At 37.1% G+C, this 24,949-nt stretch overlaps 1 protein-coding gene across 14 annotated transcripts in view; it reads right to left on the bottom strand.

Moving 5' to 3' along the window:
- The window catches only part of PPFIA2 (PTPRF interacting protein alpha 2), a 296,348-nt gene that overhangs the window by 53,884 nt on the left and 217,515 nt on the right, over window positions 1–24,949 (bottom strand). For 7 of the 14 annotated variants that reach the window (XM_042017661.1, XM_042017651.1, XM_042017648.1 and 4 more), the window contains 6 exons: window positions 16,404–16,625; window positions 12,078–12,224; window positions 10,146–10,280; window positions 1,014–1,100; window positions 510–593; window positions 25–156 (listed from right to left, as the gene is read on the bottom strand). In XM_042017661.1, coding sequence (XP_041873595.1) covers window positions 25–156; window positions 510–593; window positions 1,014–1,100; window positions 10,146–10,280; window positions 12,078–12,224; window positions 16,404–16,625 — 807 coding nt within the window. The remainder of the gene's footprint in view (window positions 1–24; window positions 157–509; window positions 594–1,013; window positions 1,101–10,145; window positions 10,281–12,077; window positions 12,225–16,403; window positions 16,626–24,949) is intronic. The other 7 variants (XM_042017652.1, XM_042017653.1, XM_042017654.1 and 4 more) reach the window with 1 other exon arrangement.

Raw genomic sequence — 24,949 nt, 5'->3', positions numbered from 1 at the left:
TTTTTACTTCTGTTTGCACTGTACCTTTTCTTCAAGTGCTGCCATTCTCTCTTTCAAGTGTAGTTGCAGACGCTCATTGGATTCTGTCAAAAGTCTGTCTACAGTATCCGATAATCTTTTGTTGTGCTCCTCGTTCATTTTTTCTCTTTGCCTTGCCTTTAATGTAGAATAGAAGAGACAGATTGGTAGGGTCCAAAATTAACTAGTAGACTTGTATCATTAAAAAATTAAAAAAAAAAAGGTAACTGTAACAATCTAAAAGAATTCCGCAGGAAATACAATTACAGTTACTGATTAATGTACATCCATTTTTGTAACAGCAGAATGTTTTCAACTCTGCAACTAGATGTAAACTAGTATATTAAGATGGTGAAGTAAAGAAGGAAAATGCTGCCATCACTGCTACAAATAAAACATTTACAGTTAGGTAGGTTTGGGTGCTGGAGTACATAATGTAGCACTGTACTGGCAAATGAAAAGTTCATAAAAGCTGTTTGCAATACACATACTCTTTGAAGTTCCTGATTCTTCTCTTCAAGTTGAGCTTCTAAGTGTCTCATACGTTCCTCAATGTTTCCATGCCTTTCTTCTGCCTGTAAAAAAATAGAAAGACTTTCTATAATTTAGGTGGCTTTAGAAGTTTTTTTCTCAGTAAAGTTTAAACAAAACATAAAGCAAGCTACTACTAACTGCAAACTTAGTTTTCCAAAAATAAACTTTATTTAAACAGGCAGCTGAACAGCATTGCTTGAAATGTGTCAGCTACAAAGGCCTGTTACATCCAAGCATCAGCAAAACATTGGATTTATTTATGAGCAATGAAATCAGCCAAATGTAACATGCAGACTGTGCATGGTTTGAACACAAACCTGCCATCGTAAAATTGTAAGCTCCTGAAGCACTGAACTGCACGATGGTTGATTATCAATTAAAAAAAAAAAAAAGTTAAAGAAAATGAAAACAAATCAGATGGATTCTATTTAGCAATAGAAAGTAAAGTCCAGTAGGACTACCTTCCTACGTATGGAGATCATTTCTTGTAGTTTAGCTTCCATAACATATTGATAATCATCAGATGAGGTAGAAGAGGTTGGATCAGACTAACAAGTCAAGGAAAAGGAGAGGGACAAAATTGAAAAATCAGAACTAAAGACACTGACACTGAACAGAACACAGCACAGAATGCTTAAAAGAAAAGTGTGACTGAAAGTTTAATTCTTTTAACTGACAGATTTTTACATGGAATAAACTACACTGATACTTGGTGAATAAGATGCAGTTGATGTGGAGAAACTGAAAATAATGGAATGCTAAAGAAGCTATCAACCTACACATGGAAGTTCAAGGTTAGTGATGGCTGGCTGATGACACATTACTACAGAGTGGATTCAAAGCGATACTGTCTAATGTTGTTTCTCTCTTTTTTTTTTTTTTTTTTTTTTTAAATTTGTAAACTGAACACCAGAACCGGGCTCTCAGAAGCCAACATCAGAAATTCCTGTATAATTCTTCTACCATTTTCTAGGAATGATTACAATGCATAAATACTAAGTAATGGATTCAGTCAGTTACACCACTATGCAATGCCATGGTACATTCCCTAATTTCTAGAAAAGAGATAGAATGTCAAAAGAGACAAGGCTCAAGCTTTCATATGCCATTTTAGAATACACTACATAAGGCCTTTCATCCAAATAAACAATATAGTTTTCATCCCTTTGAAAAGATCCACCCTGGTGGACCTCTTTGTAAGGTCAAGGTCATCAGATAAAAGAAGAACCTATAAATAAAAATTCATTAATAATAATGGAAAGTTATTACTGAGTATAGAAATGGTAATCCAACCAAAGACACTACTATTTCTGACAGAAGTTGACCTTAATTAGGTCATTTTAGGCAAAACATGAATATTCATGCTATTGTCATATCAAACAAGTCTATGTTATTATTCAAAAATTTTAAAAGCCCTTTAAAAAAGGGAAAGGCTATATTGGTTTTGTTGCTATGGAAACAGGAATGTGCATAAGGCGTATGGAGAGTGCTACTGATGACTGAGTTGTGAGCTCGCGCTTGTCAAATGCTATTTCACTCTGTCAGATTTACTCTCAAAAAGACATCTGAACTCCATCTTCAGATGAGCAAACTTTAATATACACAAGAAATACTAATTCTACAGCTGTATTTTTAGAGACTATTTTTCATATGCTTATCTACTAATGATTTATCAGATTAATTAAGAATAGATATCAAAGTAATGCCAGATGTTCATAAGAACTTAAAATTACCCATAACTTAAACTCAGTAGCATTATCAGGACCAAAAGATCATACAGAAAGCAATCCTGTGATCTAGTCATTTATAAATATAAACTGCAGTTTTTGATATGAAGACATTCACATGAGAAAATTCTGTTTTGTATAAATATGAGAATACTGCTTAATTTTGAAGACCAGTGGTATTCTTTCCATAGTATATTCATAAAACTCAGATTCTTGCAAAATTTAAGAGAAAGTCTTTGTAATTAAACTCATTTAATAAGTGCAGTTCTTGTTTCTGATCATGAAGCAGGCATATTGTGATGTACTTGAACTTATTAGCTGGAACTCTTTTGTCTATTTAGTACAACTTCGACCAGCAACAACACTTCTATGATGTTTTTTAACTTATTTCTCAGTTTTAGGTATCAGTTGGTTTCAGCATACAAGTGCTAATGCATCGCTTCCTCTCCCAACTGGGTAATTAGAAAAATAGGGTTGAAAAATTTAAGTCCCTGTGACTGCACAACAGACATCTTTCCACAGAGTGACCAAGTTTTATCCTGCTCTGTAGAATATAGAATTTTCCCCTTTTTGAGTCCTGGCTGCAGTACTGGTTCAAGGCCTTCCCTTAATGCATTTCCAAGGGTCATGAGATGACTTGAAATCATCAAAGCTCTGAGAAGATTTAAGTAATTCTACCTCTTTTGAAGCCATTTTCGTAGAGGGAGATATAGTACCCACTGGGGGCACCTTCCTACAAAATTAAAATCCTTAGAAGCTTCATTAGCTGACTGTGAGACTTAAAAGCAAGTTACTTAAACTTCACTGCTTCCATACACTTAATTGCAGCTTAATGCAAAATATGAAGATAACCAAAGCAAAACCTCTAGGTTCAAAGGGATCTCATTCAAGTCCTCTGAAATGTGGTGCTGCCAGTCATAACCTGCCCTTGAAAAGACAGTCTGTCTAGTTAGCTGTATAATTTACCTTTTTTTTCAAACAAAAATGTAAATTTTTCAGTCCAAACCATGCCATAGTACCTTATCCCTCTAGCAGATCTTTTCAATGAAGAAAATAATTGTGGTGTTAGGTCTAACAATTGCTGGGGAGAAGAGAAGGAATGAAATTATTGTCAGAATTATGTATGTTGTCTGAATTCTTATATAAATATTCTTGAAAGAACATGATGTTCTCTTAAGATTCTTATAGGTACATGTTACTTCATAACTTCCTGCTGCTTTAATAATTCAGCGAGGTGTATGTTTAAGCTATATGTAAATCTTCTTGTGTTATAGTTTTCAGTTATTTCATTAGAATACTAAAATTTTCATATGTAGATCCTAGATAAAAAAGTCTTCCTGAATGTGTCTCAGAGTACCTGTACTTTGCATTTCATCATAAAAGGAAACATCTACCTTTACATCTCTTTGGTAGAACAGAGAAACTTGAAACTTAATTAAAATTCAATATGCCTTAGAATCAAAACAAATGTCATTATTCTAAACACTGCAAATGTGTTAGAATATTTTATATTTCCTTTATGTATCATTTGTTCTGAAAGTGTTAGTCTGTATTACTCTAAAAGGACCAAATTATTTTATAGCCAAGAGAATCAATAGTTAGGCTCAAGGGCTTGTCTGGCAGAGAGCAAGCACAGGTGCACAGACTTAGTACCTACTCTAGGCTCTAATGCTGCTTAGGGATTCTTAACCACTGGTTATTATGTGCCAACTGCAGGAGCAGCCCCCTGCAGCAGGGATGGGGATCAAAAGGGCAGATAGAAACACATGTATGTACTCCTATCTTCTCTGACTTGCAGAAACCCACCTGCAGACAAAGAGCTCCAGTAACCAGTGGCCCCAGCTAGAACACACTCCCAAAATGAGGGTTTCAACAGCTCCCATTGCCCTTTACACTGAGGAAGGCCCCCAACCTAGGTCTCAAAGAGACCCCTCCAAACAAAAAAACCCTGTAGCAAGTCAGCTGTTAGCTAAGAGATTTTCAAGTCCTACCTTAAGGACTTCCCCAGGCCATGCTCTTAGGATTGGTATACCTGTGGCAGTTACACTTTTTTGTTGTTCATGCATCTTATTCAGACCCAGAGATTATCACTGGAATAAGGTCTTTGAGAGAACTGGCAGCCTACCATAAAAATATTGAATGTCTCCATCTCAACCTTGTAGTTTGATGCACAAGGCAGAGGTTGAGACACCAGTGCTTGTCATGTTTCTGTAGCAGAATTTTGGCACACATGAGACAGAACAGACAACTGTGGACTCTGAGGTTCTTAAAGAAAAGCTGGATTTCTTCCAAATTGTTTTACTAAGAGTTAACTGAGGTAAAAACTGTGAAGTAGAGCTACTTGCTTGGCAGCCCCTACATTCTTTCTTCAATATAAGACTTGCATGACTGTTTGCTCCTACTCAGTACAGGAGGAGTAATAAGACACCTTGTGTGGTATTCAGCAACTAGCATTTAAAGCATTTAGCCAGAACATTCAGTTATAAATAGATTCAGGAAATCATGCATCTTAAACTGGATTAAAAATATATGGACAAAAACTAATGATGTCTGACCCCTACGAGAAACCAGCACGAGTCTAAATGTTCACTTTGCACTCTGCATGCCATGGAGTAGCCAGCACAAGGTAGTAACAGGCAGGAAAACTCTGCATCGAGGGAATACCAAAGCAGCTTGTGTGACCTCTAACCCTGTTAAAATTCTGCTGGTGCTCCTGCTGCTAATGCACCCACAAAAAAAGGTGTTGCTTCCACATCATCTGTTACTGATGGCACTGCACATTTTCTAGGTCTTTGTATCTTAGCTGAAAAGAAAGAAATCCAATTTCAGATGCAGAAATCACTTGTATAATATAGGTGTCAGAATTCTTTTCCTTGTTCTGAGCTGCAGGAACAAATCTGAACTTTTCTAGTGGTAAAAGCAATTTCCCCAGCTTTGAGACCTTGACTTTTGAATACCTGCACTATCCAGATTTTCTACTGGCATCTTATGGTACACATTCTCTAGTCTATCCTTGGAATAAGGGAGTTATTCACAAAGAAAGAATGCATTATTGAACTGAGCTATGAAGTTGAAGGTGAAAATAGGTGGTCATGGTGACAGAGCTGCAACAGCTCACAAAGTTATCAGCTACTTGCTCACATGCTCACATCTAACCTCTTACCAATGTGAAAAAATGAATTGGCTTCGGTGTCCTCTTTTTCTAAACCCCAACATTTCAGTCACTAGATAGTCATGCATTCTTTCCCCTCCTTCGTTTTCCCACTACCTTCTGTACCTCCTAAGTTTAGTATGCAACTCCTTCAATTTAGCTTTGTCAAATTTGCTTCTTTCATTTCTTCCTCCTATTGGGGCAAAATCTCCCAAGAAAAGGGAAACATAATAAGAGGGGTGTTTTGAGAAGACAGGAATGTGTTATAAATGTGAAATTTTCTTTGGCTTCCCTCCCCTTCGAAGATTTATATTTTTATTAGCCTGTAAGAGGATTTATCAACTTCCTTCTCCACGTAACACAATATCATGTCTCTCTCTCTTGTTCTCAGAGAGCTTTCTGTATGAAACACGTCCGCTCCTCGCAGGGGAACTTCCTTCTCTTTGCATTCTTTTCATGGCAGATATTCTCCTTTTACTTGTTTTGCAAATTCTTCCCTGCTTAAAGCAAACCACATCCACACACTGGCACAAAACAAGCATTATGTCCCACTTGCCTCCAACTCTCAAGTCATTTTTTATCACCTTTAAAATTAACTGAAGGTGTTACTATGCTAAATGTAGTTTATTATGACATGGCTTCCTCTTCTCCATCTCAGTGCTTCTCTTATGCAGCTGAAAAGCATGGCTGGTATTTCTGGTGACCTGCATACAGGAAGGATGGAGTGAAATGCTCACTGTTGTCTTGTGATCAGAGAAGTGACTTGGTACCTCTGCTGCACAAGCACCCAGGGGTGAAGGACTACTAGCGGGAGTGAGTGAATGGAAGTAGGTGGATGCTGGCTGGCTCTCCTAGACCCCTCCTTGAACACATGCAAGGAGAAACTGTATTTGACAGACTAACCATCTGAAGATTCTGGATGCTCCAATGTCTGCCCCTTCTGAGGAAAATAAACATTTTGTGGGATAAAGAAAGGTTAATACAGGAGGGAGGTTCTTTCTACTAGGAACTGCCTCTTCTCCAGGGCAGGCAAACAGATCAATACTGTGAGAGTGAGTAGAAGGCGGCTCAATGAGTCATGGGAATCTGAATCTTGGGATACATGCTGAGAGCTGTGCTACTTGTCATGACCAGACAGATACGTGTGATGGCCGGGCAGGACAGCACAGAATATGGGATCATGCTGTTCCAGGTTAGTCTGCCACAGGCTGACTAACCCTCCAGTTGCTCACCCAATGGGCAGAACACAGTGAAAACAAAGCCAAAGTTCAAATGATTCAGGTAAATTTACAGGTACTTATCCAAGATCACTGTATAGTCCAAATTTTTGGAAGTTCACTCCTTATGAACTAATTTGGGCATGGAAAAGTAGCAGAAAGACATATCACTAGCTTATATACATAAAAAAGGAAAACCAACTAATTTAAAAAACTGACACCATAGAAAGATCACAATCTATATCCTTCTTTTGCAGAATCCCAACCCAAATTTATTATGAGCAAGAATATAAAAAATTTAATGCAGAACTGCAACATGCATCTTTTAAATCTATGGGGGTGGTGGTGGTAGGGAAATAATCACAGCCAAATCCAGAACATATTTGTTCTGGTTTATCTCCATATGTCTTTATCTCCCCAATCAGTCTTATATTTTACCCATAGTGAAGCACATAACCCGTATTAGTTTCCTTTAAAATACATATAAAGCATGTTAGGCTTAACTCACCTCTTCCATACAATTGTAACCCCATTAATCTCAGAGAAGCCACTTTCACTGAGATAGTACTAAAGGAAGGCAAATGAGTTTCGACTTTTTTTTTAAGCACAATAGTAGCTGATTTGCAGGCTCATCTTTCACTTAATATGCATAGACACTGCACTGATCACATAGCTCAGGTAGGCAGACTCCAGGGATTCTGCAGCCAGATAATTTGAGTCCTACAGACAGCATGTATGTTGGCATAAAGTCCAGCCAAGGCAAAATTAATCAAACATTATTCAGCCCCTTAGGTAGGTCTTGCAGCTGTCAGTGAATAGCTGACCACACCAACTAGCTAACTTAAAACTACTTAAGTAAGCTGCAGTGATTACTGTGTTGTCCTTGGTTCAGAGCCACATTTATCTGATCCATGAAAAGTAATGGACTTTAAACTTCAGAGCTGTCAAACCAGCACTTTAATAAGCTCTACAGTTTGAAAAGACATTATATACAAGTTACATAAACCACAGGCTGTAAGAGACGGTCCGAAGATCCCTCATCTGCCTCACGATCATCGCCAAGGATAGAGACTGAGCACAGGAGTCCTGGCCTGGCTGAGGTGGGATTGTCTGCCGAGTGTTGCCTACGGGTGTGCCCACTGGGAACTGGTACGCATTCCTGAGGAAAATTAGCGCAGGTCACAATGGACTGCGCCGTTCTTGCTGCCCAGGCGGGAAGGACTGCGCTGAAGCGGAAAGGAATGACCTGTCCTGTACACCTCTCCGGTACACCTGTCTTGTACGTCTGTCCTGTACCTGCTTCCCAAAGCAACGGACCCCATAACAATGGCTGTAGATTTCCCAACCTCTTGGCCAGTTGCCCCTCGCTTCTGAAAAGGACTATAAAGGGACCTTCTGAAATAACCGAGTCGGAGATCTCCCCACGGAAAGAAGACGAATCTATTGGCGGAAGACCACGAGGACTTCGTCTCATCCGTTGGTAGCTATTGCCCCTCTTTTTCCCCCTCTCTACTTTGTTTCTCTCTCTCTCTCTCTCTCTTACTCTCTTCTATTGCATTACTGTGTTGTGGGCACTTAATAAAGGTGCACTGTTTTGATTAAAACTGAAATCTCTTGTGTCCTTTTACACTCTGAGATCGATAAACGAACCATCACGACCCCCGCTTGCATTAGCGGATCGTGACACAGGCTTATTTAGCCTATTGGCCAAATTATGACATTCTTCTTCATGTCACGTATTCCAAGGCAGCACAATTTTAACTGAAATACATGTCTTCAGTTTTTCATGTAATCACTGAGAAATGAACAGAACCAGCATTATAACCTCACATACTTCTCAGAGTTTCCCACTTGGCAAAAACTTTGATCAAATATATCCAAGTGAAATGGGGTGGAGCATCAGCTCTGTTCACAGCTCTCTAACCACATCCCATGAAATAATGTAAGAAGACAAACGGAGATGTATATTGCAGCTTTATGGTCACAATAACAACGGTATCTCATGGAAGTCCCTGAGTGTTCTGCATGGTTGAAATGGGATTTCTTCTTACAATGTTTGTCATTAATATATGTTCAAGGAAAAATGCAGTGGCAAAAAAAGACATGCTTGAGACTGCCAAATACTTACTGGTGGCTAATTGCTGGAGAACTTATTCAGGAAAAATCCTCTTAAAATAGAAAACAGTATTTTTAAGCTACTGAGGGCATTAGAATATATGATTATATGCTGAATCAGAAACAATTGGGAAAAAAAAAGTTAAAATGCCAAGGGATTGCTGTTATGTGCACCTGAGTTTTTATTAAAATTCAATGAAATTTATTTGGTATTTCATGTAGCTCTTGCTGATTCTTCTTGCCTTCCTCCCCCCACCGCCTCCCCCAATTTTCAGTCTTTCTTTTAGATTTGCACCCATTCATACAAACCTAAAGTGACAGCACAAACCCTTGATTACTGAATAATAATCTTGCCTTAAAGAAAACCCCACACATATCCTCCCCAAAATCTTCCTTTTTCTGTTTCTACTTGACTAAATTACTTAAAAAAATCAGACTTTATTAATGTGATGCTCAGCATTTAAGGCTTCACTAAAATGAAAAATCATAAAAACTGAAAAAGTCCATCAAATTTAAAAACAGCTCAGCACATAAATAGTTAGAAACATTCCTTGGCAATAGAAAAAGGAAAATTTAGATAAATCAGAATTATCTATAATACAGCCTCTTAAATGCATTTTCCTTTGTCTGATTTTAAGAGATTAAGAGTAAACCTCATTATATGTCTTTATGAAGCTGGTAAAACTTGAGCTATAGTATTAACTACATGCACACCTGAAAGCATTAGAGGCCAAATATAAAAAACGCTATGGAAAATTTATCTTTATCTTCTTATTTCTCTGCAAGATAGCAGCCATATAATAAATTTATCAGAAAAAACAGTTTGAAATCTGCTCAAGGTTTCACATTTTTCTTTGCATATATATGATACAAAGAATCATTCACAGCAAACCTTGTAGCATGTACTGCAAGTTGTCTTCATTTGTGTTGCGCAAATAATCCCAACTGCCGCCAGGATTTGATTTTATAGCACTTATTGCAATAAAACTAGATGTTGTTTCTATACGTGGTGAATGAAAACATCCAGAAGAACTAAGTACCTGTAGGAAAGGGACTTCCCTCACTGCCTACCCTTAAATTAGAAACTCTTATACAGTAAAGTGAGTCCTCCTAGAGCAAGTAATGCTCAAATGTATTGCAAATACATTACTCCTTTGTAAATATGGCCTAGGCTAACTTACAGATAGCTACTTTTCCTGTCGCCAAAATGCTAAGAATTACAAACATGGCACTTAAACCAGTCCTGTGCCCATACTTATCTGGAAACATTTTCTTCTTCCAAATCGGCTGGATGCTACCTTTGTTTTGTCCTTGAGGTGAGGAATCAGGTTGCAAATCAGTGTTAAACAATGGGGCTTCTGAAATGAGCCTATTTCTCAGTACCTTAGTCAAAGCTGCAATTCTCTGAGCCAGTTCAGCCTCCACTTCAGGTAAGGTTTCAGCTTTCCTCATCGTCTGCTGCAGCTTCTGCTCAGCCAGCTCGAGACGCTCTTGCAGCTGTCTGTTTTTGTCTTCCAACTGAAGGCCAAAGATAGATAAACAAGAATAAAAAATAAAAATCAACATTAGGAATTTTCCTTCCCTTTCTAAAGTATCAGTGAAATGATAGCTAAACTAACAGGCAAGTCACCCCTCAGTGTGGGAGAGCTTATCAGAGAGGTATTAACTCAAGCATGGAACAATGTAGGCTGCCAGACTTACTACTGATTTGAGGCTCAAGGATCAAGGAAGGTGAATAAAAGTTGTAAAATGGCACTAATTAAGATGAAAAAGCTCCACTGATGGATGTGGTATTTATCTGAGCAAAATAATAGTACTGGTACTAGTTAAACAAGAATTTTCTAAATGGAAATGGTCCATCTTACAGAAAAGTTTACATATGAGCTAAAATGGGAAAGAAGTACAATTCTGAAAGGATGGAATTCCATGACGAAATTGCCAAAATATTTTCTGAATGAATCCAATCATATATTATGACAAGTTAAAACTGACATTTCATTCATTACAATTAAATCTCATTTTACAGAGGTGAAATTGATTAATCTATGATAACTATTAAAGAGAAATAAGAAGACTTTTTATAACTGCAGCATTTTCTGGCCTACTGAGATGCACCACACAATTATGATCTTTTAATGGTTACTGCTTTCTTGTTCAATCCAGGTAATACAAGACAAAATGAAAAAGGCGTGCGATTGTAGATTCTTTTTTTATCTTTAAAAAAGCATGAAAAGATAGGCTTTTACCATCTCAATGTTGCAAATCAACATCAGGTCTGACCATATATACTCTAAACCTAGTTGTTTTGATTCCTGCCTTGAGTAGGCAGAACTCTGCAGCACAGCATGATTTACATTGGCAACAATAAGAACTCCGATACAAGTACCTTCCTTTACCATCACTGAGTGTTTTTTTTCTCTGACAATTGAAGACACCTCTTAAAATAGTCTAAGGAAGCTGGAAAAAGCTGGAGAGTTTGAGTGCTGATGGTTTAATTTCCCTGAAGAGGTAGTCAAATACATATATACACACACACACAGAGGGATGCATGCATGTGTGCGCAAATATATCTTCACACAATTATAGAAGCAGAGATTATCACGTCACATCACACATGCTAATTTCCCAAATAACACTTCAAATTGTTTAAAAACATGCTAGGCAAAAAGGAAGTCTGATACTGAGGCTGGGTTTGAATTATACATTATGAATTATATTAATTTCATGTTTGCTTTCAGTTTATATCATATTCCTCAAATTACAAAGCAGTGTTTTATGTTCAGTTTACATTCCAGATTTGGAATCACCATGGAAACAAAGTACCATGAGAGAAAGCTGCACAGTCATGTTATAAGCTTTCTTAAAATATATTCAGAGTTCATTTATCATTTTAAAATTTTATTTGCACTCTACTAATCTGTAAAATCATTAGAATATATTACATACAAATTTTTCTCTCTCCTGAAGAAAGGAATTTTTTTAGCTCAGACTAATTTTTAGAAAATAAAATTCCAAAATTCTTACATACGAAGCAAATATATTCCACTACTTAGGGAATAAGACTGTGTGCACTTATGCAAGACTATCAGAAAACCCAGTTATTTTCCAACATTGAACGTACACATTGAAATTATTGTTCACAGCTGTAGTAGCTGATACAACATTTAGAGGTGCTGAACAATTTAGGACTTTTTAGATTAACTGAATCTGTTGATTGAAACTGAACAGATTCACCTAATGGAAACCCCTTATAGTAAATAGACATTAATTTTCATTGGGTATGAAGAAAACAACTGACTAAGGCAGGTACAGCACCTGACGCAGGATGGCTTCCTTGTTTGCCAGTTCATTTTCCAGCTTATCGTTCATGTCGTGTATGGAGGTCGATTCTCTCTGAGCACTGAGGTAGCGCTTCTCCAGCGTAGTTATTCTTTCTTCCATATCTTCCTTTTGTGCCATTGCCTAATGTGACACCAAAACTCCCATCAGGAATCGCACAATTAAAATACTACATAATTTTATAATGGTTTAATTTTCATGCTAATAGTAGACAGGAGTGTAAGGTATGCTCAGAAGTAAATCTTCAGTTTTAAAGAGAATTCTTTGGGATTTCTTGTAGCTGTGATACAGAATGACAGAATCAACCAGGTTGGAAAAGACCTTTGAGATCATCAGGTCCAACCTATGACACAATTCCACCTTGTCAATTAAACCATGGCACTGATCATACACCCAGTCTTTTCTGAAACACATCCAGGCATGGTGACTTCACCACTTCCCTGGGCTGCCCATTCCAACGCGCAGTTACCCTTTCCATGAAGGACTTCCTCATGTCCAACCTGAACCTCCCCTGGTGCAGTAGCAGCAGTTGAATACAGCAAACAGAAACAAACTTCACCTTTTGCATATGTTTCTAGTTTCTATATTTTTCAATGCAAAAATCATAGCAAACAAAGCTCACATTTACTTGCTTGTTTTTTAAACAACAGCTTGATCAAAATTTATAAAAATTGATATAGTTACATAATAGTAGAAACATAACTACAGTGACATGGGGTAAAAAAAAAAATACATGCACATTCCTATACTTATTCCTGGGTTCTGCTAAAATTTTCTTCTGAAGAACATGTAGCAGACATCCCGTGACATGTCCTGAAATTTCAGGAAAACAAGTGACCATAATGTTGGATACATAACCGTAACCATAACATATGGGTATGCTATACATATATGCTATGGGGAGGACTTCTCTAAGATCTTGAGGTTTTCTTATGTTTTAAAAGCTGGTCTCACTGAAATCAATTGCTATAATTTAGCTAGGCTATTCATTACTCTCTCTATTATATTTTTTATTTTTCTTCAATAAATTTTAATGAAATTAGAAAATTTTATTAACTTTAAAGTTGTGTCTGGCTCTTGAGAAGAGTTACATGTTGCCACATAACCTTTAACAATGAAAATATTTACTGTTAGGCATGCCTTACTGATTTTGCTTTATTACACTATGAAAGCAGTGTTGAAGTAAGTATTTTTCAAGACATAGTTGACACTGAACCGTGCCATAAATCAAATCCCTCCTGATAGGAGAAAATTTTCTAGAAGTCCTTGCAAGGGGTTTCAAAAGATAAACTGAGACTTTTCCTTGAGTTTCTATGCTTCCAGATAGTTGTTTATTAAGTCTTATCAGAGGAACAGAACCACTAGCGTGACCCAGGTACAGCATAGAGTACAGAAAGCAGGAGAGAAGTATAATTATCAAGATTTACATGGACTTTTAAAGATAATTTAACCAATAGTTACTAAAAAGGTACATTATTTTCACTTTCCTACCAGTTATTCAGTAACACAGGCAGGAACTGCGGAATTCTCTATCCAATCATTCCAAACTACTTTTACTGCAGAATATGGAGTAGTAGAAGAAGGAGAAGAAAGTTTAGAGAACAACAACAATCCTCCATTTTGATATTTTTTACTCTTATCTATTTACTACAAAGAGAAGCCCAAAACCTCTAAATTTTTCACCCTGTGACAATCTTACATAGTAGTCTATCACCTAATTCACACCACTGTATTTTCTAGTTCTTGTCTGACTGTTGGTAATTTTTTCCAAGGTTGGAGGTTAAAACAGTGTTGTTCAGGGGGGTAAAACCCTTAAAAACAGGCAGAGAAATATTCTTGGCACTCTGGGGTCCCACAATAGTGATCATACAAATGAATCTGAATAGCTACTCCTGAAGTGGACCACATCCAGCTGATCTTTTTGAGTATTGCCGGAAAAACCAACAGCATAAATAGAGTTATTACATATGTAATTTGTTAAATTACACAAGAAAAAACCTTCAATAATTTGTACAAGTTATACTATACCAAACTACTCCTTTCTTGTTGCATGTATGCAATTTTCTGTACTGGGATGACAATCTTTTGTGGCAGTATGAAATAATCGAAGGTACTTCCACTTTTACAAATATGTTTTGCAGCAGATTTTGCACTGGCATTTGGTAATTATTCTAAATGCAAACGTATTAGTGGCAGCTTTTCTTAGGGAGAAATGAAATGAAAGCAATTAAGCCCACAGCCAGTGTAATGTGGTATTCAAAAGATAAATAGCAAGTGGCAATCAAGTGTCTGGGATACAGCAATATTTGCCAAAGTTAGATACAGTGGAGATATTAGAATCCCCTTGTGACTTAATGTAGCAGTGGTGGAGAAGGAGAAACACATCATAGCATCATAGAATTGTTCAGGTTGGAAAACTCCTCTAAGAACATCAAGTCACACAATAAATGTAGCATCACCATGTCCTCAAATGCTGTATTAATATATTTCACGAACACTTCTAGGGATGGCGACTCTAATGCTTCCCTGGGCAACCTGATCGTATGCTTGACCACCCTTTCAGTGGAGAAAATTTTCTTTATATCCAAATGAAACATCCCTGCCACAACTCGAAGCCACTTCCTCCTGTCTTGTCACTTCTTACTTGGGAGAACAGATCACCCACCTTGCTACAACCTCCTTTCAGGTAGGTGCAGAGAGAAACAAGGTCTCTCCTGAGCCTCCTTTCCTCCAGACTAAACAACCCCAGCTCCCTCAGCAGCCCTCATCAGACTTGTGCTCCAGACCCTTGACCAGTTTTGTTGCCCCTCTCTGGACATGCTCCTGCACCTCAACATCTTTCTTGTAGTGAGGGGCCCAGAACTTGAGGTGTGGCCTTACCAGCATCAAGTACAGGGGGACAATCACTTCCCTGGTCCTGCTGGCCATGCTATTGCGGATGACCTTGGCCTTCTTGGCCACCTGGGCACACGCTGGCTCATGTTCGGCCACTGTTCACCAGCATCCCCCAGGTCCTTTTCCTTTGGGTCACTTTCCAGCCACTTTTCCCCAAGCCTGTAGCACTGCACGGGGCTGTTGTGACCCAAGCGCAGAACCTGGCACTTCACCTTCTTGAACCTCATACAATTGGCCTTGGCCCATCAATCCAACCTCTCCAGTCCCTCTGCAGAGCCTTCCTGCCCTCCAGCAGATTGACACTCCTGCCTAACTTGGTGTCATCTGTAAACTTACTGAGGGTGCCTTTGATTCCCTCATCTGTATCATCAATAAAGATATTGAACAGGACTGGCCCCAGTGACGAGCCCTGCAGAACACCAGAAGTGATATGTCATTATTGTCACTATGTCACCAGCTGGATATGTCACTATTCACCACCCCATGCTGGGCCTGGCCATCCTGCCAATTTTTCACCCAGTGAAGAGTGCACCTGTCCCAGCCATGAGCAGCCAGTTTCTCCAGAGGAATGTAGTGGGAGATGGTGTCAAAGGCTTTACTTAAGTTCATGTAGGTAACATCCACAGCCTTTCCTTCATCTACTGCACAGGTTAATTTATCATAGAAGGAGATCAGGTTGGCCAAGCAGGACCTGCCTTTCATATTCCTGTGCTGGCTGAGCCTGAGCCCCTGGTTGTCCTGCACATGCAGTGTGATGGCACTCAGGATGATCTGCTCCATGATCTTCCTGGGCATCGAGGTCAGTCTGACAGGCCTGTAGGTCCCTGGATCAGTGAAAACTAGTCTTTGTAACCAGACAAAAATGATAAAATACTTAAAAGTATTTTAAGTACTTAAAAAGTATTGTGAAGAAACTTAGAGCCTATGCCAAGCATCGGAAACTGTGAAGGATCATCTCTTCCAGAATACTAGAAATAACAGGTAAAATATATGCATATAAATGCATATACATACACACGCATACATAAATGCATATGAAATAACTATATTGTAGGAAGCAGTGTAACAGAAAGGTAACTAACACATATTAAAATAGATTCTAGAAGCCAACAATCCACACATACTGAGAACATCTGCCTAAGAGAAGATATGCTGGAGAACACTGAGAAACACCACAAATTTAAGAGGAGGAAAGAGATGGAAAATTAAATTATACTTTCATTTATTGAGAGAAAGAAAGAAATTTCTAGTACTGTTTCTTAATTTAAATTTTCTGTCTCCTATGTTTAAGGGCTTTCATCGGTGCTCAACTTTTGCTGCCCATATACATTGGCCTCTATCAGTTTGTAGCAGATATCATAGGAAAAACAATAAAGAAATACGAGGTGAGTGTGGTGAATTCCTTACCTCTCTAATGTCTCTCTGATATTTACTGTTCATTTCCTCTGTTTTAATGAGCTCCTTTCTTGTGGTTTCTGCTTCCTGCTCTACCTCTCCCACTCGGGAAGACAGTGCAGCCAAACGCTCCTTCATTTGTGCCATTTCATAGTTTTGCTTTTCCAGTAGCTCCTGAAGTTCAACAACTTGACTGGCTTCATCATTTGAGTCTATTGAGCCATTTGATAGGCGCTGTTAATGGAGAAGTGACATTGATTAATTATCTTTTAATGTGGGCTCTAGCTAAAGAATTTCTAAAGCAAAGATTATTTAAAAATTACCAAAGCAACTAGGAAGGAAAAAGCCATTTTCGTGGTACATAAGACAGGTATAGTTACGAGAAAAATAGCAAAAGATTAATTCATATCAATGGATTCCAGAATGTAGCATCACAGAGAGATGTAGACAACGGCATTAAGAGCAGAATACTATACATAAAAAAGGTTTAGTTTGGCATTGTGACTATTAGAGTACAGATTGCAACATACTTCTGAAAAATCACCAAATTCATTTCATTGATCTTAACTAAACTTACACAGCATTTTAAATGAAACAAAGTTAATGTCATTTGCAAAATACACCATGCTGCAGACAGGAAACAGCATGAATAAATCACAGACTCACTGTACCAGAAAGTGCTTTCACGCTGGACAACATACTAGTTAGATTTGCATTAAAAACAAGTTCTGATGAAGTAATTTATGTACTGCTGAAAGCCTTGGTATGAATATAGTTATAAAGAAAAAAAAAAAAATCAAGATTTCATTACACACAGTGCATTTGGGATATGATCTCAGCAATATGATTTATATTGCAAATAAAAGATTGCAGGATAGAAGTGCATTCACCAGCAGGACTTGCTGGTATTGCCTCATTACAACAGATATTCATATTAACATTTTCCAGCATAGGCTAAGCCTATGGTTTCATACAAATTTAATTCTCTCATGTCAAAAAAAATAGGCAAAAAAACAACAAACAAAACCAGAAATATTTGATTTGACCTGCAACATGAAAAAATAAAACCAAAGTGCCCAACCTGTCATTAGCTTTCTTGATTATGTACAATTTTATTGATTAAATTTATATTATGGAACACAGGAACAAAGTATTTTTCTGTAACTATAATTTTAAGCATCACAGAGAAATATTGGCCCTAAGAGATGCTTATTGTCCTTCAGGTGATAATGTATATAACAATGTATATATGAAAAATTCCTAGCAAGATCTGAGGGGAAACCAGGATTGCTTTCATTAGCACTTTGTATTATTATTGTCAAAATATATTTTAAAGAAATCTTCTAATGCTTCTAAGAACATTATTTAATGGCTTTAACAACATTCTTTTCTCAATCAGCTGTAAAATGAACCCAGATCAAGACTACCTGCCCTGTTGCTGATCACTGAATAAAATTACTCTAAAAATTCATTACATCAAATAACTCAGTTCCAAAGCTGTATTCTTTACACTAGCTAATTATATTTTAGGTATCTCATGTTAGCTGCTGAACCATCATTCATCTACTTTCAGGACACCATGGTAAGATGGCCATAGCAAATTAAAAATTTATTTACTCTCAGTTTGATGTTTGGAAAGTGTTCAATTTGTCTGCTTGAATCAAAATGCTATTAATATGCAGCAGTCAAAAACAAAATAGTACTCAAATACTCAAACAGGATAAGACAGCCAAACCATGATATTTTCTTCCACTTTGAAAATTAAAGATAAAGTTTTTATCTATGAAAATTATAATCTGTTCTACTGCTTTAATCTCATACAGCAATTTTAGCAGTTTTCACAGATTGGGAAATTTTATCTTGCATGGAATTTGCCCTGCAGCTCTCTGAAGAGCAGTCCAGGAATGCTGCAAGGTTATAATAAGCCAAATACTAAATCTCAAATGCAATAAATGGCATGTGTTCATGTACCTTATGTGACATAAACCCTGGTAATTATGAAATGGCAACCTGTGATATCTAGGACTATGTCCACTGCAAGAGAAGAATTCTCTTTTCATTAATGAAGTTTTTTTCCTTAAGATATTAATAACTAAACTACATATAAATTAAACCTGAAAACCAATCTTTTTCTACTAATTTACTTAGTATCTGAGAATTAAGGAAAATGATATTGCAGTTAGAATTTGTCTCTCACCACTAAACCACTGCTGTGACTGACAATTATGCATGCATGTATTTTGATCTATGCACATGAACTTAACTCATAATTCTTTGATGAACTCTTTTTACAAAGTGCTTTAATTCTCATCATTGTTCACCTTTACTTTACATTTTTCTTGTAATCATACATAGAGCTAGTTGGTATTTAAAATTCCAAACTTGCTAAAAATGTCAACATTTTAATTTTCCTGAGTAAGATCAGGATAAAAAAAAAAGCTTTCTGTAAAGACACAAATAAAATTTTAAACACTCAGTTTAAAATCCGGTATTTTTAGAATTTTGAAGCATACTTTAAAAGTTTACCAAGTGATTTTAACTGATACTTTGTGACTTTTATGCCTTGTTATTATTTTATATTATTATATGAGTACATCATATACAGCAATCACTTCAAAAGACAACAGGTAGAATGTTATTAAGAATTATTTCAAGGATTAACTGATATAACGTTCCTCAGTTTTTAAGGAGGGTTTTTATCAACAGTTATGATAATAATTTCCCCTCTCTCCCACACAAAAATAGCTTGAACAAGAATGTGAAAATACGCAATGTCAGTAGAAGCAAAAGACATTCTGTAGATGATGATTCAAATTCATTTTCTGATTTAGTGACAGGAGCAGGAACCTCCCATGCTTCAGAGAAATTTCCTATGGAATAAGCTGGAGTGACAGAGGTGCAGCATCTTCTTTGTTACTGAGTTTGTGAATAATGTCCATGTCCCTTGTCTTGTAATTGTTTGTTTGATTCTTTTCTTGTTCTTTCTCTGGTTGAATTTATTTTATCTTGTTGAATTTTTTTTGTTTCCTGGTATTCAAGGAGCTGCTTCTTGTTGATGCTGTATATTAATTGCAATCCATTGCAATTAATATATCAATTACAATATCATTACTCTATATTAATTACAATCCTTTGTAAATAAACAATTAGTTGAATGTGTAAAACAATGAAATTTAATAAATCTCTGCTAATTATTACCTGAAACACTAAAGGAAACCTTTTCAGAAGAGCATGCTCAAAAAAAAAGCTTTCAAAGTAGACGTTCTTGGGTATCATATCCCTATACTAGCTCAAATCCCCCAAAAATGGAAGAAATAGTGTCAAATTAGTTGTGGTGGTGGAAAAGGAAGTACTGAAAGTAATCTAAAACAATTAGGAAGTATTTAAAGAGGGAATGTTAAAGAAAACTTTCAACCTAGTCAAAACGATCTAGCAGAGAAAACAAAAAATGTACCTGGTCCCTAGATCTGTCTTAGAAGTTAATCATCCAGATGAAGTCTTCAACAAATTTTATGATGTTGTCTATCAAAAGGGGTCATGAAGAAGCCACATATGGACACACTCCTTAAGCTCAATTAGCTCACACAAAAGAATCTACTATCAATGGCTATTTTTCGCTCAAAAAAAGAAATGTGGCAGATAGCTCACATGCTTCAGTGCTTTGAGGGTTTTTTTTGCTAACTAGTTTACCCAATACAGATAGTCCATCTGTTTCTATCACATTTACTTAGTTAGACTTCAATACTGCAGAGGCAGCAGCACCATCAAATATTTTCCCCCTCATCGTTTTTGCTTTCTACGGACATGGCAGGTACACACAGCTGCAGTGTGTGCTTGCCTGCTACACATACTGTAAGGGTCTCTGGCCTCTAATCCTGCCCCTTTCTACAGGTTTCTCAGCCACATGAGAAATCTGGCTGGCATAAGACTGAAAGGCCCAACAGAACCTTAAGACATCTTGTCTTGAGCTAGGTCAGAGCAAACAAAATACATGAGCAATGACATCTCTACCCAACAATGCAGCACTTACATTCCTCCTCTCCTGGGAAAAATGAGGGAAAGAGAAACAGCAAGAGGATGCCTGTTGTGGGTTTTTGTAAGCTGAGGGTTTTTTGCTTTTTTGTTTCTCTTACATCACCATAACACCACACCAGATAAATAACTGATATAACATAAATAAAGCGGTTGTTACCAAGGGTTTTAGAGATACCCTTCCTTCATAAAGAAAGCCTTCAGTCTCATCCAAATATAGTGAAACAAGATAGGAAGAGAAACAGAAAGGATGGAATAATCATCAAATAAATCTGATGACAGTGATGGTACTAACTCTAACAGGTGACACTGCAGAGACAGGAATGAGGGGACAATAGGGATGAAACAAGAAATGTTTGGGGTGGAAAGGGGAGAAGTAAAATTTTAATTTCTTAAGGTCTGTGGAAATGGAGGAGGAAAGCAAATGTTCCCTACCACTGAACAGTATGAAAAGGAAAATAACATCCCTGGAATCTGGTTTTCTTCCTTTCAAGATCCAAAAAGCACTCCAGTAAGACAATCTGCTGCTTGTATAGGAGTGTCAGCAGGGAGAAGGACAGCAGATTGGAGCATTACAAACAACCAGAAATCCCACCCCCCCTATATTGCTGCTTCTTTCCACCATGAGATAATAAAAGGAAAACCAGCTGCAGACTAGTTCACTAGTAAAAACCAAGAACAATGGTAAAGGAACACCATGAGAAATTGTAAAATAAGGCTCATCCAGAATATTGGAGTCTCTGTTAATCTAATTCATACTGCCCTTTCAATTAAACCCTAGCAATAAATAACACTGGAGGCAAACTGATTGGAGCGACACATAAAGTAAGATAAAATAAAAAAAAGAGTAGGGACAAAAGTCTACAGAAGTTAGCAAAAGGAATGGTAAAATTGTACCAGGTTATATAGTAAAGTTCTTTACCATTTTATTTTGTAGAAAGAACTTACATTCAACTACCTATGTGGTAAAATACACATGAAAACCTAATTTTTTAAAAGCAAATCCCAAGAACAGTAAAAAGCACCTCCACGTGATATTTTTTCTCCACTTGTGTAAAATTTGACACAAAATATTTGCTTTAAATACTATCCACCAGTAATTAATTATGTATTTTGTGCTAGAATTTAACCTCAGAGAGTGGTGAGAAGGAAACCAATAATATCTCATGGGGTTATCTCTGAACAACCTGCAGCAGAGACAGGACCCATTAACCCAACAGAACTCCTAATTTGTGCCTCTGAGTTTTGGTAGTACGAGCACAGCTGATTCACAGGATGCCCATAAGCATAAGCATTTCCACATCAGAGAACTAAATTAAACTCTGTCTAAGCATAAGGTACCTTTGAATAATCGAAAGTCATCTAAAAATTCAGAAGTCTTGTCTTTTAGAATTCCTAGAACAAACAAGTATTTTTATGGTATAAGCATGTGGGTTGTGTGGGTGGGGCTTTTGTGTGTATGTGTATTCTCTTTTTGGTTTTGGTTTTGTTTATTTAAACCCTAAAATTGTGTGCCCTATGTCTAGTCTTTACTAAGACACTCTCTAAATTTTTTTTAAAGGAGCACTGGCAAGTTCACTGCACCATAAACCCCATTTCACCATGGTCCTCACATGGAAATTTGGAAAATTTGGTCCCAAATCCCAGGGGAAAAATATAAAAAAAGATTTATTTTTAACTCTATAATGGTGGAGATGTTCCTTCTAACTTAGAAAATCTGATCATGAAGGCTCCATCAGAGAAGAGACAGAAATACAGTTTACTTCACAGGTCAAATAAACTTGTCTGAATTCTATGGCATGGAAATATCAAAAAGTAAGTAAAATAACCACCAAAGAAAGCTAAACTATACAGGTCACTTTTAGGAGAGCAAGAGTGAAAATCAATGCTGCAAAGAGTAATACTTACTGATGCTGTTTGAGATGTAAGAATAAATAAGTTACAGAGGATGCTTTTTGCTACAGTGTAGCATTCTTCCACCCCATTCCATTCAAATGCCTCATACAAAACATTAAAAAAACCCGTGGTACTAACAGAGTTACATTGCTATGTGATAGACCAATCCCAAAGGACAACTAAACAAGCAAATGCAGCATGATCATCATCCATATAACCAGTACACAAACCAGTGTGTAAAGCTATGCCAAAACCACTAGCATTACACTTAAGCTGTCACAGTAATTGCTAAGTGTTTGATTGCCTCTGTGTTTGAAAATTATTCTACTTCTCTAGGTTGTTTCACACGTTTTGGTCTGCGTCAGGCAGTAATCTCCTGATCATTAGAGGTCTCCTCTTCAGTTACTCTGAACTGTCTCCAACCTCTAACCAGTTATCAAATACAATATTCTCTCAACTGGAATTATTTTTCCCCCCCTACCCCACTACTGATGTAAAAATAGCCACCTTCTCTGGCACTTTTCTCTCTAAACATCCTAACTCTCTTGCACTTTCTACTGAGCCATCAAAAGATTCCTAGTTTTATTACTGATTTGAAGATCTAGAATTTCTGTTTCCTGATCAGCTTTCAGCTCTTATTCATCTTCTGATGTCTGTGATCATCTGTCCCACTTTAGTCCTTTTGCAAAATGACAGAGGGGAGGGCATTCACTTGATGGGTGGGAATTTTTTCCATGTTGCTGGTCTCTTCCAAAATGCCTGCCTGTTTCTCTTTTACACTATTAGATGACTTCCTGAGCTCTCACACAGGAGAGAGCAATCAGTTGCTGCTCCTTTGTTATAAAGGCTGTCTAGCTGTTCAAACCAAACTATACACACAGCCTCTGTCCTCATTTGCCCTGACTAGCACCTTTTTCTTAGTAGCCTCCCCATTCCACCATTAGAAATTATGTTCTGGCAACTCCTTGCAGTAAATCATCCAGCAAAGGTCTGTCAGCCAACGCTGTCAGTTATCAGAGTACTTGAAATGTGAAATTCCGCTGCGAAATTTCCCCTTTAAAGATGTGTTTTAACTGGCTTAATATGTAGTAGAATATAGGGGTTTCTACTAGGTAAAAAGGAAAAGAAACTCATACAATCGGAAGGCACGTTAATTTATATGAAACAAGCAAAGAACTGATTTCTTGACAAAGATTTGAGAAGTCTGTTGACTTATCATTTAAACCGTGCATAAGTCATGCAGCTCTTTATGCTATAGTGGTGAGCACTAAGTATTCATAGTCATGCAGACATACTAAACTATTAAGCAGAACAGTACTTACAAAATATTAGCCTGGACTCTTTCTGAAAGAACACTGCATACACTCCTAGACTTACTCCTTAGACTCATGAAGGCTTCTAAGCTAACTGCAGCTTATATCCATGATTCCTTTCACTCAATAAGCCTCACCTTGCCAGGTGCATCAAGCCATCAGTCTTCATTAAGTCCCCCTCAGCACATGATTCTTTAATTAGCTTTATAAATATCAATTTGGAAAGAGATGATTAGAAAACCAGAAAGATGTCTGCACTGCTTGTAAGCAAACCCATCATCTGCTTATCAAATCTATTTTGTGTCTGAAGTGTATTATTTCTCTAATTTAGAAAATACATGCTTTGGGGCACGATTCACATCTCCCACTACATTTCATACATCACTCCCACTACATTTTATACATCTTGCATTCTGACTACACTCAGAAAACAGGTAAACAAAGCGTCCTTGCAGCAAACTTTTCTCTAAGGTCCAGAAACCCCTTTGACAGTTGGTGTTCTTTCATTACTAAGTCCTAGTTTTAAATGATGCTTCTGATGAGGGCTCCATATGTCCTTCCTTCACTCCTTTCTCTGCCATTTCAGCTACCAGTTGAAATGAAAGATTTTTTAATTTATTCATTCAAAACAAAAGAGTGCATGTGATATAAACTTTTTTCAGTAAAAACTGAAACTGGAAGTTTTCCGCAGTGTTCTATTAATCATACAAAAACATACATCAGAAAATCCAAAAATAGTCAAGTCCAAAAACCAGAACAGATTCTGATAATTGCTCTGAAAGACACTTGCTACTTTTATTAATAGTATTTGATTTGCGCTCTGAACATTTTAGCCCACTATACTTGCCTTGGCAAAACACCTTTTACTCCTACACGATACAATGTCTACAATTGTTGTCAGTGTTTTCACAGATTTTTGTATTCATAACCTGATTTAATTTTGAAAGTTTGATTTAATTATTGTAATATGTTAGTGCTATGAGTAAGAAGAAAAAACGTGATTCTTAAATAAGCTTAATGTGACAGCCTGAGGTATATTATAAAGCAAAATAGACCCAACTGTTTGGTTCTTGCAAAAAGTAACTATATATGGCTCTGAGTTCCTCAATGAAGACCTGGTCTTCATTGCACCAGAAGTATCAGGCTCTTTTACCTCTCCTGGTATATGTATCTGTTTCCATTTGATTCTGGTATTGTTCTGAAGGGAATTACCAATTTCTGTTGGTAAAACTACCCTTACTATGGGTAGGACCAGTGTGCTTCCAAGGAGAAACACCCAGATTTACACTGCACTCAAATAGTTAGCTTATGTACCTT

Source organism: Corvus kubaryi, unplaced genomic scaffold (genome assembly GCF_017639235.1).
Source record: "Corvus kubaryi isolate FWS band 111438036 unplaced genomic scaffold, C.kubaryi_AGA036_p1.0 137, whole genome shotgun sequence".
NCBI classification, from domain to species: domain Eukaryota; kingdom Metazoa; phylum Chordata; class Aves; order Passeriformes; family Corvidae; genus Corvus; species Corvus kubaryi.
This window is presented reverse-complemented; position numbering and strand designations above follow the sequence as displayed.